General features: G+C 31.1%; 2 protein-coding genes and 1 non-coding gene across 4 annotated transcripts; 2 read left to right on the top strand and 1 right to left on the bottom strand.

Moving 5' to 3' along the window:
* Positions 1–5,621: 5,621 nt before the first annotated feature.
* On the top strand, positions 5,622–10,111 carry LOC114166270 (putative sulfate transporter 3.4). 2 transcript variants are annotated; one of them, XM_085668179.1, is made up of 14 exons: positions 5,817–5,974; positions 6,117–6,229; positions 6,320–6,368; positions 6,474–6,681; positions 6,820–6,991; positions 7,761–7,826; positions 7,932–8,045; positions 8,150–8,266; positions 8,402–8,528; positions 8,665–8,951; positions 9,056–9,246; positions 9,350–9,435; positions 9,523–9,599; positions 9,690–10,111. In XM_085668179.1, the coding sequence occupies exons 4-14, from the start codon at positions 6,563–6,565 to the stop codon at positions 9,831–9,833; spliced, it is 1,500 nt and encodes a 499-aa protein (XP_085524305.1). In that variant the 5' UTR covers positions 5,817–5,974; positions 6,117–6,229; positions 6,320–6,368; positions 6,474–6,562; the 3' UTR covers positions 9,834–10,111. The 2 variants fall into 2 exon arrangements, with proteins under 2 accessions (XP_027906788.1, XP_085524305.1); XM_028050987.2 differs by lacking the exon at positions 6,117–6,229 and having other exon boundaries at positions 5,622–5,974.
* A 318-nt stretch (positions 10,112–10,429) lies between these two features.
* LOC114166272 (structural molecules protein) lies at positions 10,430–14,671 on the bottom strand. Its single transcript, XM_028050989.2, has 4 exons — positions 14,467–14,671; positions 13,813–14,327; positions 12,942–13,168; positions 10,430–10,868 (listed from the first exon to the last, which is right to left on the bottom strand). Exons 2-4 carry the CDS (start codon positions 14,034–14,036, stop codon positions 10,861–10,863), a joined length of 459 nt encoding a protein of 152 aa, XP_027906790.1. The 5' UTR covers positions 14,037–14,327; positions 14,467–14,671; the 3' UTR covers positions 10,430–10,860.
* A 697-nt stretch (positions 14,672–15,368) lies between these two features.
* Positions 15,369–15,442, top strand: TRNAR-UCG (transfer RNA arginine (anticodon UCG)). Its single transcript has one exon. It is a non-coding gene; the product is annotated as a tRNA-Arg (tRNA).
* The last annotated feature ends 126 nt before the right edge of the window (positions 15,443–15,568 follow it).

Genomic DNA, 15,568 nt, shown 5'->3' with positions numbered 1-15,568 from the left:
CCAAATATAAAATTCAGCTCAGAATAAATTAATGAATAATCTAAATAATTAAATTTGTGCCTAATTATGGGTGGGATGAGGATAATAACTTTTATTGTTACCTTTTATTGGTAGTAACAAGTGGGAATATAGATGGCCCTCATTCCATTATCTATTCTTTTAATACGAACTAACTCTATTTTTCTTTTCCATATGAATTTATTTCTAAATATTACTTTCTATTTGTAGTATAAGAAACTTTCAATACAATACGCTTACATTACTGATAAAAATATTTAATTTAGTCAACTTTGTAAATATTATTAATGTATTAGATTACTCTTTTTTTTTTTATATCAGTGATTCGTTTCATATTAATACAACATAATATTCATAATATCTAATAGAGTTGACAAAGAAAAACAAATATAAAATCATAAAATACTTTTTAAATAAAATAAACAAATAATTTATTCTAAAATTAAATGATGGAAATGCGAGCATGTCTGCCTCGTATTTGGTCTGCAAAAAGCGGATCGAATAGGTCTGTTCTGTATAAAAATTGCGGTTTAATTTTTTTGGCATGTCCTATATAATGTTTTATCTGCGAATTTGCTGATCTGTCCACACTTTTCCAACGATCCACATAAAAATTTTATAAAATTTATTTTTATTTAATTAAATTAGTAAAAATAATATTTTCTATAAACTAATTAAGTTATATTCGGATTTTTATAATTTATTATTTGTAAGTATAAACATATTGAAAATATAAATAACTTAAAGTTGGACTAAAATGCGAATGAAAAAGTTACTTATAGATGAATAAGATGGAATGAACAAGGTACCTTTGAAAGCTATTAAGTTTTGGTTTTTTACAAACCAAAACATAAAAATCATTATGTTTTAGTTATTTAAGCAACTCAAATGTAAAAGTTTACAAAAATTACAAAATTATCACAACATTTTTATATACCTCCTTTCCATTAGAATAAAACATATAAATGGATTTTGAAGTCCAAAACTACACCAATGATATAGTCTCATTTTAGCTATAGAATAAATAATGTGTATTAATACTAAGATTAAAGAAAACCTTAAAAAAAGTAGACAAAACACCAAAATTCTACTGTATCATATATAATATATTCTGTTTCATCTTTCTTGTCATATGTGCAGAAAGAATAAGATATGTGAATTAATGGTAGGTCTAAATTTGTTATACCCAATTTAGTCAAAAGATGTTCAGTGAGAGTTCATTCTTACAAAGCAAGCACCCGTTGCCACATCTCAACTTTTCTGCAAATAAATAAAACCAGAAATCATATAGATTTTCAAACTGTTACTTATTGTACTATATGATTTATCAGTATAATTTATCACCGATCCATCAGTCAAATGGTCCAAAAATAAATCGTTTGTCTTTGAATCGTCTGACCGATGGTCTAGCGATAAACCATACAGTCGCTTGTCCTTGGACTGTCTGATCAATTGTTTAATGATAAACTATACAATACACTTATTATATTTAAACGATATATATATATATATATATATATATATATATATATATATATATATATATATATATATATATGTTGTACATGAATCTCAATAAAAAAACGAACAGAACCATCTCTTGAATCTTAAATAACATCCGTAGAATTTGGAGAATTTGTTCTTGGTTTGAATATAGCCACATAATTGGGTCCTAAAGTAACGTTGTTGCTACATTCGTGTGCAAGTTCCTTATACATGCACTTGTCTTATTGTGAGAGCCAAAAGGAAACTGATTTTGACGTTAGTTGCTTTTTCAGTGCATCGAAGGGTTCACGGTTAATTAAAACCCTAAATATTTGTGTAAAGTTTAAACCCTAATTTCCAAAAACAAATATTATTTTTCTTCATCTGGGAAAAGGTATAGCATCCATTTTAGATAATTTAACTATCTTCCTCAAAGTCAAAATGATATGGTTTTTTCTTAACAAAAGCTGAGTTAGAAACATTCTGTTGTTTCTATATTGATGATGTGAGTTATATTTATAAACTTAAAAATAATTATTGTCTATTATTTAAGAATAGTGAGATAAATAAATCTTGTCAAATAAGTTAGAAGAAAGTTAAGATTTTTTTTTTTTCGAGTTCAATGTGGAAATCTAAATATAACCAACCTCTTATACTTATTTTAAAATTGAGGCGTGTTATTTTTAATAAATTAATTTTAATATATCATATGTCCGAATAATATATTTTCTGACATTCTTTTCAACGGTGTTTTTATAAATTGAAATTTATTAAAAATATAAATTTTTGTGATTTCAATTATCCTTTATTTCTTTCATTTTTAAATGGCTACAATAGTCTATGAGAAGTTGTATTAGGTAATACTCTTATCTTCAAATGAAATACTGTATTTTTTTTTTCATTTCCAATTTGTATTCAAATAGTTTATATTAATATTTTCATTTTTCAGTAGATAAAATCATTATTTTATTTTATTAAAAAAAAGTGTATTAAAGAATGTGCTATTATCGTCTTGCCAAATACATATTTGGTTTGATAACTTCATTGCCTTCTAATTAAGATCTGAGTTAAATTTATATAAAATGATCGAAACTTTTCATTTCTTAATACCAATTTATAAATCTTATTTCTTATGTGTTTAACTTTCTCGTTTGTAATCAATGGGTTTAAACACATATTAAATTCTCTAACAATAATTTACTTTACTTTTGTTATTTTTAATCAAGGAATTGATGTAGTATCCATAATTCTTAAACTGTTATTGCGCCTATAATATATAAAATAAGTATTATATTACTTTATTATATATAATGATGTGATACATTACTTTCTATCACTATAAAGACAACCTTTGCAAAAAGTTATTTAGTATTTATACACTTGTCATCGGATATATATAAATTTAAATCAACTTTTTACTTTTTACAAATCAATCAATTAGTAAATTAATGCTTTTACTAATAATATTGTTGAAAATCTCACAAATATTATATATAAGTTAATTATAAATTTAAATAAGAATAATCTTCGCTGATTTTGTAAAGACAAAATTAAATTCAAATTTATTTTTTAATATATTATCATAATCTACTCTAACTTGTTGAATTTATCACGATATACTTACAAATATTTAATCTCGTATGTCTGGACATAATTTGTTTTAAAAGATAGAGTTAGACTTTAACATACTTTCTGATATATAAAATTATTTATAACAATACATATTCTATCAAATAACTGAACTAATCTTTTGAATATTTTAAAGTTGGGTATGTAACTGAAGTTATTTTACTAATTATTTTTAAAAAAAATGCAAATTATTTTATACCTTTGCAAAATAATAAAATATTCTTATATATCAGTTTCAATAACACTATTAAAATTTTTCATATTACATGAAAATTTTCTTGCAAATTTGTTAAGAAATTTGTAAGAAAAGACTTTTTTTCTATTATTTTTTCTAAAAGTTTTGATTGATAGATAATTCCTTCGTGTGTAATTATTTCATACAAAATTATAAAATTCGCAAGTATTTTCTATAAAATTTGTTGCGAAAAGTGTTTTATACAAAATATTTTGCAAAGAAATTGACAGTAATTTCCTACAATTTTTTTTTCATAACAAAATTTATAAGTATTTTCTATAAAAAATTTCAAAACAAAATTGGTAGAAAATATGAGTTTTTTTAGTAGTGTAAAAAGTTTCTCAATGTAAAACAACGTTCCTTCAAATTATTATTTCTTATTCTTTTTGGAATCACTATTATCTTTTTATTTCATTCTATTTCAACAATGTGAGAGATGCATATTAGGTTAAAGTTATATTATATATATTTTGAGAATAGAGTCATTTCCACGTTAAGTTAGGGTTCTTATTCTATCTTCTTTACTTGTTAATCTGTCTCTTTTTATTTGCTGTCTTTCTCTGGTCCCTTCACTTCCTCTATTCTTAGGTCAATTTATTACTTCTAAAACCTTCTTAATTTAAGTGCTTAATCACTAACACCAAAAAGCTTCTTTAACCTCGTTTTTCACTCTATCTATGTTTTCCCATCACACCAACCAACTTGCGAACACCATTGATTTTTAAGAATTTCCAATCATGGTTAAACCACCTTTTTCTTAGGTTATAGTTGATTGTTCCAGTCCATCAAAGGTGGTGATGATGTTGATGAGTGACCATTTCAAATTTTTATATTTCAAGTATTAAACACTTGATCGTGTCACTTCCTCGTTTTAGTATTTTATTTTCAATTTGTGAATCACACATGATGTTTTCAACTGCTAAAAGAGTTAGTTAGTGTATTCAAGTTTGGCTCTTTGGTTATGTTATATATTTCACTGTTAAAATATTTTTTTGTCTCAATTTTCGTCAAGTTTTGTCAAATAAGTCATAATTTTGTTTTTGTGTTCAAATAGGTCACAATTTTCATCAATTTTGTTTAATTGGGTTTTTTTGCTAATACTGTTTAAATCATTAACTGTCATGAAAAGTGATTGTCATGTGTCACTTCATAGTTTTTTTTAATATCCACGTATCAGTCCAACAACGTATCACGTGTCAAAGTTAATGTTTTATATTGAATTGATATCTATATTTGTTATTTTTGTTCGATTTGACTTTTTGGTTATGTTATATATCTCAATACTAATACATTTTTTTATTGTGAAATTTAGGCACGAGTTTATTCTTTTATATGCACTTTTATAGTTACCAAAAAAATTTGATAACTATGTTGACATTTTTTAGCTGAAATTTGAAACTTGATTCACAAAATTGTTTTTAAAAAAATAGTTTGGACATGAAAATTCGTAAACCTTGATGGAGACCTAGAAAAGTTTATACTACACTTTCCTCCTTTAAGCTTCTGATATGTCTTTTAAACACAAAATTATAACGGATTCTAAAGTAATTAATCCTTCATATATCATAATTGATCTAACAATATCGTAATTATTCTATTAGCTGTACCAGAACCATTGGAATATTTTGATGCAGAATTATCATGATCATTGTCATATTCATTAAATACAAAAAAAAAAAATTAATATATTAACATTTTAAAAGTGTTGACTTTGTCAATAACAGATACGCAATTAATTTTTATTCAATACTTTTACAAAGTATGTAATTCAAATTTTAGTAATTTTACTGTTTATAGTATAATCTGACACATGTGTACAAATGAATTAATACGAAGCTGATTAATCAGTGCTTTAAACTTATCCACTAAGTATGTAAATTCTAAATGCATGTTTGAAGTCTCTACATACACTTACTTTCTGCATAATGAAAAAAACAGACTTTTTTTTTTTTTTTTTTTTTATGAATTTCCAGAGAGACTATAGATAAAACAAACATTCCTTTCATGTATGATTTTACCTCACTAAGCATTTAATGGAAGAATAATGTAGTTCATGGTAAATTTTTTATGTGTGATTATATTTAACAGAAGATAAAAACATGGCAATAAAGAAGTAGATCACTGGTTGAAGAAGAGAAATCCGAATATTCCAATAGCGGGAATTTTGATAACGACACATACCCTATGTTGTTGAGTTGATGCCATGGTTTCTCTGCCTCTATAAATTCGTAGCTTCTCTGTGTTTGTTGGTAAGAGAAAACTGAGGAAGAAACAATGGGTGTGAACTTAGCATGCAACAATGGTTGCAGCATGAAGATCCAAAGTGAGATACAAATGGCAATGCCAGTGCCAGCAGCCATGGAAATCCACAAGGTTCAGTTGCCACCAGAACGCACCACCTTGCAGAAACTCAGACACAGACTCTCTGAGATCTTCTTCCCCGATGACCCTCTTCACAGGTTCAAGAACCAAACTTGCTTCATGAAACTTCTCCTTGCTCTTCAATACCTCTTCCCCATTTTCCAATGGGCCCCTCTCTACAACCTTTCCCTTCTCCGCTCTGACTTCATCTCAGGTCTCACCATTGCAAGCCTCGCCATTCCTCAGGTCTCTCACTTTTCTCTTTCTGCCATTGTTTGTTCTAAAGTTATCACATGATCAAAAACCACCTTAAAGTTCAACAGGGTTGGTCGAGTTTTCAGAATTCAAAACTTTGTTACATATCACAGTGTTTGGTTTGGTTTGTCAGGAACCGAATTACCAGTCTCTGACAAACAAACAATCTCCACGTAACATGTAACCGAGTTTTATAAAAATTCAGTCTTGAAGATTGAAAAGTTCTGTGAAGTGTCATGTTAAAAGGTTCTGAGACCATGATTCATAATACTCAGTGCATGATGTTTCATAGAAGTATGTTAAAAGTATGTTTAAAGTTTGGATTTTTTTGTGCAGGGTATCAGCTATGCTAAGCTAGCGAACTTGCCACCCATTCTTGGATTATGTCAGTACCCTTTGTTTGTGCATGTCATTGAGTTCTTGTGGTTGATGTGTGTATGATCAATGATGATGTGTGAGTAATGTTTGAAGTGGTGTGAATATTTTGCAGATTCCAGCTTTGTGCCTCCGTTGATATATTCCCTGCTTGGGAGTTCTAGACATCTTGGTGTTGGTCCAGTTTCAATTGCATCTTTGGTCATGGGATCAATGTTAACTGAGACTATTTCTTACACTCAAGATCCTATTCTCTATCTCAAAATGGCTTTCACTGCCACTTTTTTTGCCGGTTTGTTCCAATCTTCTCTGGGTATATTAAGGTATTCAATCATGGTTTAGTTTTCTCTTGTGGATTTTTTCACTTAAATTTCAATATAGCAACTTGAAGGATATATATATATTTATAGCTGTGTTGAATGATATTTATGACTGATAAAAGCCTTTGATGATTCTTACAGATTAGGTTTTGTGATTGATTTTCTCTCAAAGGCAACTCTGGTGGGTTTCATGGCTGGTGCAGCGATTATTGTTTCACTGCAACAGCTGAAAGGGTTGCTTGGGATTGTTCATTTCACCAACAAGATGCAAATAACGCCTGTGCTTATCTCTGTTTTCAAGCAAAGAGAAGAGGTAAAGTTTGATACTGATACTTTATTCTAGTTTTACTCCGATTTTGTAATAATGTAGGTTAAGATGGAGATATTATTTTTTAAAAAGGACGGCCACAACTGTTTTTAGATATATATTGCAGTTACTGTTTTGCATATTTTAAATGGTTGGAAGAGTAAAGCAGCTTTAAAACAAAACAAAATAAAATCCCCACCGTAAAGCATTCTGATAGCACTGATTCTGTTTTAAGAAATAAGAATTCACACTATCATTGAATTGAGATTGGTAATTGAAAACCAGCTATTCGTATAATATATATATATATATATATATATATATATATATATATATATATATATATATATATATATATATTCTCTTGTTTGACTTTTATATCGTTAGGAATCTGAATGTAAATCTAAGTCTAACATTGAATAAAATTGAGAAAATTGAGTATAGGATGAAAACTTATAAATTTATTGTCTTAAAGTTTTAGATTGGAGATAGTATCAATCCCTTATGTATGAGTTAAGCTCATGTCTCATTGGTGTTGTATCTTTCCAGTGATTCTATCTAGAAAGACCCATCATATATCTTAAGGGACTAGATTTCAACTATTTATCAAACTAAAACTTTCTTCCTTCTAATCATGTCATGAAAGGAAAAATGGAATAGCTAGGCAATTAAGGGTGAATTCTAAATGAAAGTAAATTTCATATTTGTCCCAATTTTACAAATGTAAGTGTAATTACGTATATGCTCACTAAATTTTTTTGAGCAACTTGTGCAGTGGTCATGGCAAAACCTTGTGCTGGGATTCAGTTTTCTAATATTCCTGTTGACAACAAGGCAAATTGTAAGATTCTATATCTCAAATACACATATACATAGATTACTACTCTTTGCTCTAAAACAATTCTGCTACTTCCTGAGATCTGAAAATTCTTAGTGATTGCAACAGAGCTTGAGGAAGCCAAAACTATTCTGGGTTTCAGCAGCTGCGCCGTTGACATCAGTAATTCTGTCAACAATTTTAGTATTTTTTCTGAGAAATAAGACACATAAAATTGCTATTGTAAGAAATGGCACTTCCCCTTCTATTTAAAAAAAAAAAAATATACTAGAGGTGTTCCAATATTCTTTTCATTCCTAATAAAGGTTATCCTTTTTCTCTATCAGATCGGTGAATTGCCAAAAGGACTTAATCCACCATCATCTAACATGTTATACTTCAATGGTCCTTATTTGGCTCTTGCTCTCAAAACTGGACTTGTCACTGGGATTTTGTCTCTCACTGTAAGTTGTCCCAAACTGAGAAACATAATGGATATAGAAAATGTTACTGACATTCCATGTTGTAAATAACATGGTTCCCTCCTTAGATACAAACAATACACCATATGATTAAACTGCTGTTATCTTCTGTTTCAGGAAGGAATTGCAGTGGGAAGAACATTTGCTGCACTGAAGAACTACCAGGTAGATGGAAACAAAGAAATGATGGCCATTGGTCTTATGAACATAGCTGGTTCTTGTTCTTCATGCTATGTCACAACAGGTAATGATTCTTCTCTATTTTCTTTTTTCAATCGATTGTTAGTATTTTTGTTAGTGGAGGAGTTAAACACACGATCTCTCACCCCGTCCATTAAATTTTTACCAACGTCAATTCTGACACTAAAATAAATTTGCAGGGTCATTTTCTCGATCAGCTGTGAACTTCAATGCTGGGGCACAGACAGCAGTATCAAATATAATCATGGCATCGGCAGTTCTAGTGACCCTTTTGTTTCTGATGCCGTTGTTCTATTACACACCGAATGTAGTCTTAGGAGCCATTATAATCACTGCTGTTGTAGGGCTAATAGATTATCAAGCTGCATATAAATTGTGGAAGGTTGACAAGCTTGATTTCTTGGCCTGCTTGTGCTCCTTTTTCGGTGTTCTGTTCATTTCAGTGCCTCTAGGCCTTGGAATAGCGGTAAGCTAGGAATAATTTAATCTGTTTCCAGTTATTAGAAACCTAAAATGCATTGTGGGTTGATGCTATGTAATTAATATTACTGGTTTGGCCAAAATCTTTAGGTGGGGATATCAGTGTTCAAGATCTTGCTTCATGTCTCTAGGCCAAACACACTGGTTTTGGGGAATATACCGGGGACACCAATATTCCACAACCTAAACCAATATAGAGAAGCTTTGAGGATTCCTTCATTTATCATTTTGGCTGTTGAGTCTCCCATCTACTTTGCTAATTCAACTTACCTGCAAGAAAGGTTAGATAAAGCGACTTATAGATTGTCAAAGATTTTTTTTAGAGGCAATTTCTGAGTGATTCTGAGATTCCAACCACTTGAGTGAGTGCTTTTCCTGCTATAGGATACTGAGATGGGTTCGAGAAGAGGAAGAGCGAGTAAAAGCAAACAATGAAAGTACATTGAAGTGTATAATTTTGGACATGACGGGTATGCATTTTATCTGATTTGAAGTTTTTCTATCAAGTTTTGAGATACTTTTGACTGAAAACAATAATTTCTCATTTTCTTCCCCAGCTGTTACAGCCATAGACACAAGTGGAATCGATACTCTATGTGAACTTAGAAAGGTGCTGGACAAAAGATCACTTCAGGTATAGATACTGATCGTACCATATTATAAGGCCATAAAGACTTCCATCAGTTTTATTTCAAATACTTATATTCATAATTCGTTGGTGCAGCTTGTGTTGGCAAATCCTGTTGGGAATGTGATGGAAAAGTTGCATCAGTCAAATATTTTGGATTCCTTTGGGTTGAAAGGTGTCTATCTCACTGTTGGAGAAGCTGTGGCTGACATTTCATCTTCATGGAAAGCTCAGCCTTGAATTCCATAGATGAATTTCAGTCACAAAAGGAAAAAAAGATGAGGATTCTAACTTCTTTCAGAAACCCTTTTAACATCAAATGTTCTTTTTCCTCCAAGATGGTTTACTTGGTTTTTGCAGAAACCTTGACAAACCGAGGCTTTTTGTTGTTTCAGAAGAGCATCCAAGCAAAATTTTGAGATGACTTTATTCCGTAGACATTGATAAATATGATAGATATTTTGATATGAAAGAAAGAATAAAGGACGAGCGTTCCAGTCTTCTCCTTTTTTCTGATATGACTATATTCTTTTTCCTTTTTCCTAACACGAATGCTAAGTTTTCACTCAATTTGAAAAAGAAAAAAACGACCTCGCACTAACAAAAGAGAAAGCGATTGTTAGCGGAGCCAGTGCTTCCAATACGTATAAATGAAGTAATCCATCTTGTAGATTACTTTAACAAGCTTCACTACCACGACAAGGGATGGTTATTACAAATGGTTTACTTCTCATTCATTTAATAAGGTTCTACATGGACAATGTAACATTAGTAATTAAACTATGTAGAGGAAGATCGAACAAAATTGTGGTGCAAATTTATCAATCAATAAAGAATTATCGAAGAGGTTCAATCTGCTAGCTGATATATAACAATCTCAAAGTAGCGAGACAGAAAGAAGTAACATAATTCCAAGACTGTAAACAGAACCGAAAACTCACAAAAAGGGTAAAAAGAATAGAAATTCTATCAACTAATGCATCACCTTAACCAACAACACCAAAGGGCTGGAAAATCAAAAATAGAATATAAATAAATTACATCAAGACTTCCAGTAATTCCTGAAAATTATGTACCTAATCTCGTCTGGTTATATATGTTTCATTTCTATTGCAACTAAAGAATTAAATGGAAATGTAGGTCTTTCAACGGCAGAATAGAACTATTCACTTCTTGGGCAGTATCTCGTAGATAATCCAATATATAGAAGCAAAAGTGGTTACCATCCTGCAGCACTTCTTTCTTGAAAAATGTATTTTTCAGCCAATCACACATCTGCAAGGAAGTCAGACAGTATTAAGCAACAGGAATAGTCAACCATCTTTTGGACAGTATACAAAACAGACAGCTCTCTAACACATCATTATCTATAAACGACAATCTATATCTATATTAAATATAAAATGAATACAAGGTGTTGGAGTACACATTTCTGTGCCTTGTTATACCCCCGAAAAACCACTTTGGTAAACCACTATTTATTTCCCACTATTCTATTCCCACTCTTTAAAAATATGGAAGGTATGAAGGGCCTCTTATTCCCTAGTCTATATTAAAATCAATAATCTTCTTCTATAATCTATAATAAAGGGAATACCCTCATTTGGTATGCATATTTTGTTAGACTACTGTACTCTTCAACTGCACCCAAAACATCTACCACTCTTTTTGAGACTCCCACATCTAAACATATTAATCTGATAAAAGAAATTAAATTTAATAATTTATGCAAAAAATAAAAAATGGGCAGACAGGCAAAACATTCTGTCTTTCACTAGTGTCTACATAATGAAAATCCCTAGTTCCCGAGGGGTGTTTACCCGGAAAAACTGCAAATTTTAAAAGTGTGCAAAAGGATATTTCCCCACACTCAGTACGGATCTATTTCTCTCTAGCAAAATATAACGTATTCAATTTTAAAAGATTTACAAGTTAAGGTAACTTTTAGAAAAATGTATACCTAAATAGACCTTATATTTACTAAATATTAAAATATATGGGCTCCTCTTTTTACCCAAAAGAGGTCATATGATATACGTAGCTGACCTTGCCTTAATAGGACGAAGCATTTGTTATTGTTGTATCGGCTCCACTTCACGTGTATGTCTCTTTTCTAGTTATTCCCTCTGCACTCACAAATTAGATCTCTTTCTTTGCCCTCTACCTCACTGTCAGTGTCATGTCCAACCCCCCCTCTGTCCACCCTTATTATCAATTTTGGTGAAAAATTTGCACAAACCATTCATTGTTATAATCATTATTTATTGAAATAGAATTAAATGTGTGGTTTTGATCATACCCATTTGTTGTTTTGTAAACTTGAGTTCAGATTTTAGATAAAGCTGTGTTTTATCGGTTTTTTTTTGCTGGATTTTGGATGGTTGTGTTTCAATTTGGTAGTTTGATGCTTGAGCAGGTAACATAATAGTCAGCAGGGTCAGGTGGTGGTTCCATGGTGGGTTCACAGCCTTGGGTTATTGGCCAGAATTGGAGGTGTTGGTTTAGAGCACGATCTGGAGGCTTGGTGCAAAGAGCTTTGCACTTGTTTGGTTGGGGGAAGGATCTTTCGAGAATTTCAAAAATAATTCTGTTGTGACCGTTTTTGAGCAAGGGGAAGCTACCGAAGCGATTAAAGTACTGTCTGTGGCTACAGAAAATTCTTACACGAGCCAAGAGGCTGTCACATTGCCCAGTACAAAACAGGATAAAAAGGGAATGTAACAAGAAAACATAAATCGGCAGTATCCTAATAGAATAGAAATATTCTAGAATTTGACATGTGTCATATGGTGGTGACTCAGAAACTATAGAGTTTCATTGAATTGTCATTTGGTAAAATGTACCATACTATTCATCAAGGGTCTTTCATCAATTTAAAATTCCAGATTTTCACAAATTAATATGTACCTAACTCCTATTGTTTTTCAGAAAACAGGGAGCATACTGCTATTAATCAAACTCCACTGCTCTCCCTAGGTTTCCCCAGCTCTAGATCATGTGAGCTACCAACAAAGAGAATAGCATAAAACCTAAAAACTAATGCAAAATGATACGCAAACAGACATGAGAACATAAAACCTAATGCACAGATTAAGGTTTTGCCATCCGAACATAATGTTTCATAGGGGAAAAGGCAAGAAAAGAAAGAAAATAAGAACATCCTACAGAACATACATATAGAATTTAAATGCTCGCCTAACACAAATTCAGTTTGCCAGCCTCAACATATATTCAGGTTTCTAAAAATAATAAAACACAAAATAGAAGAAAGATAGGGCACAGCAGCATACAAAATATAACACAAGGAAACAAATATTTAAACAGCACATTGAAGGAGGAAATTCTTACTTGAACGAAATCGTGTTAATGATATCTCTTGGAGTTCCCGCTTCATGCACAGACGTTCACCAAGCAAGGCCATCACTGCAATTCCAGAACCATTCACAATCCACCATGTTATAGAGGAGGGCCAACCACCATACACGATGCATATAAAGAGATGGACAATGTAGAGTGTGGCTGAAAAATCCAAACACTTTCGTGATCTTTCAATCAAATAAAACATATATATCGCCCTGCATAAAAAAACAGTGGGATAAGTACAATGGCTACAACATAATTTGAGCAAATAATACATATAAGCCGTAACCAAACAGCTAAGAATGCCTCATTTGGTTCAATCCTTCCACTAAAAGTAATAAACAGAAACACAACATTGGACAGAATTTCTAAATGTAAAATAGTTAACTCACAAGATATAGAAAAAAACAAATTATTTCTTATTTTGTAACATTCCAAAAGCATTGAAAGAAAGAGAACTTAAAATTTCAAATTAAAGACACATCTATCTCAAAGGTCCCAACCTTAATTTGTGTTTCTTTCCCTACTCTAGAATACAGCACAACCAGTCCTACACAAGGACAACAAACACTCGAACGGCTTTAAGAATGAACATTCATTTATAAGCTTAGAGGCATATCGCAGCTAAACCAAACCAAAAACGGAAAGTAATGAAAGAAAGAGGAATATATGCTAAATGCATGGTTACAAAATGCTAAAGGTTCATTCAGAAACATCGAAGAAGCAATCAAATGAATAATACATAGTGAATACAATCTTGTAACCAGTGAGTTAAAAAAATACGATACACTACTGGGAAGTAGAGTCACGACTCACAATCAGTAATCAATTATAGGCCAAGGTGAAAAAGAACAATTACCCTGTAACCGAGCTTAGCATAAATGAAGCAATAACACACCAACCAGTAACGGTAGAGGTGGTAATCGCAACATAGTCAAAGAAATACACGAGACTCATCCGAGACACACGAGTGCCAACAAGTATCGACAAGAGCAACCCCAGGGTGATATAGTACAAACATTGAAGACACACAATTTGAGCAACAATAAGCCAGGGGTCCCATACCACCGCACCATAGAACATGACGTCGACCCGACAAACTCCTTCACAAAAAACCTAGTCCTCCCAGAAAACTTCCTCAAACAAATCGAATCCAATTCTCAAACTTCCTCCACTACAGCAGCAATCCAGTCATCCAAATCTCCGCAATTGAAGCCACACCACTCGTCATTCGACAAAAGGTACAAACTTTAGAGACCCCAGTTTCCTTAAAGCACTTCAAAACCCAAATCAATGTTGTCCAAATGCAAACGATGGTCCCTGCACACTCAGATCTGGATTCTTGAAGTGGTAACTCTTGAAAGGGAAAATCGACTGAAAATTAAGATCAGCGTGAGAAAAACAAATCAATATAAGTACGTGATCGATGTATCTTACGAGAAATTGAAGAGAAAGGAGATTCCAACTTTGTAGTAACAGTGAGAGGAATAGAGAGAGAGTGAAGGGAAATTACAGATTGGGAGCACACGCCGAAAATTGAGAAGGCTGAGAACGAATTCTTGTTGGAGAGAAAATTGGAATGTTCTCCAACGGCGATGGTGAGAGATGAAGATTTAGGGAGAAGAATTGCACACAAATTCACTAAGCATGAAGTTGAAACTCCCAAGTGTCGTTTTTGCTTTCTAATTTGTCGTTTTCGTATCTTTCGCATTATTTGATGCTGAATTACCATTCATACATATTTATTAGAAGATAAAAATTAGTTATATATATATATATATAATTCAATTTATCTTTGAATAAAAAATATTGAAAATAATACTTTCTCCTCCTTTATTAATAACAAACATCATTTATTAGTACTTTAGTAAATTAGTACCCTCATCTCATGTCAACTTTCTCATGTCAACTTTGTCAACAAAACTTTTTGTTAAAAAAATATTTTTAAAATAAGTGTTATCATGGTATTTTCAAACACATTTATTTTGTTACACTCTTCCTATTTAAATTTCATTTAAAATTATGATCGAATGTTGTTGAATAGGAGATGATATTCAATCAAATTTTCGTTTTTTCAAACAAATAGTAAAAATCGTGTTAAAAAAATATGTAAAAAAGTTCATTGTTAACATTTATTTTTACAAAATAAGGAAATATATCAATTTCAAACTTACATACTTGTACTATAAGTTTGGATTAAGAACTCACAAATAATAAAAATAAAATATTATAAATAAATAAATAAATGAAAAGCTTAATTGTCATTTATAAACATATATTCTCTCTACTTACGCGAGTCCGCAATTTAATAGCTTTATTATCTAGCGTGCTTTTGGTGCAATTTATGAAATATATTTGACAATGACTCGTACTTTTAATATTAAAAATAATCTGTGAACCAGTATTTACGTAGTTGACCGCATAGTGCAGTGGATTAGCGCGTTTGACTTCGGATCAAAAGGTCGTGGGTTCGACTCCCACTGTGGTCGACAATCTTTGTTTTTTCGATTTAGCATGTATAATTTTTATTATAATGTAACAAACTTTTTAGTATATTTAAACAAAATACATAATATATAAACATAAATATATTGATGTATACAGTATTTTAGAGA

Source organism: Vigna unguiculata, chromosome 10 (assembly GCF_037176805.1).
Source record: "Vigna unguiculata cultivar grain cowpea cultivar isolate G323 ecotype 2 chromosome 10, ASM3717680v1, whole genome shotgun sequence".
Classification (NCBI taxonomy): domain Eukaryota; kingdom Viridiplantae; phylum Streptophyta; class Magnoliopsida; order Fabales; family Fabaceae; genus Vigna; species Vigna unguiculata.
Note: the sequence above shows the minus strand (reverse complement) of the source record. Positions and strands in the feature narration are given on the sequence as shown.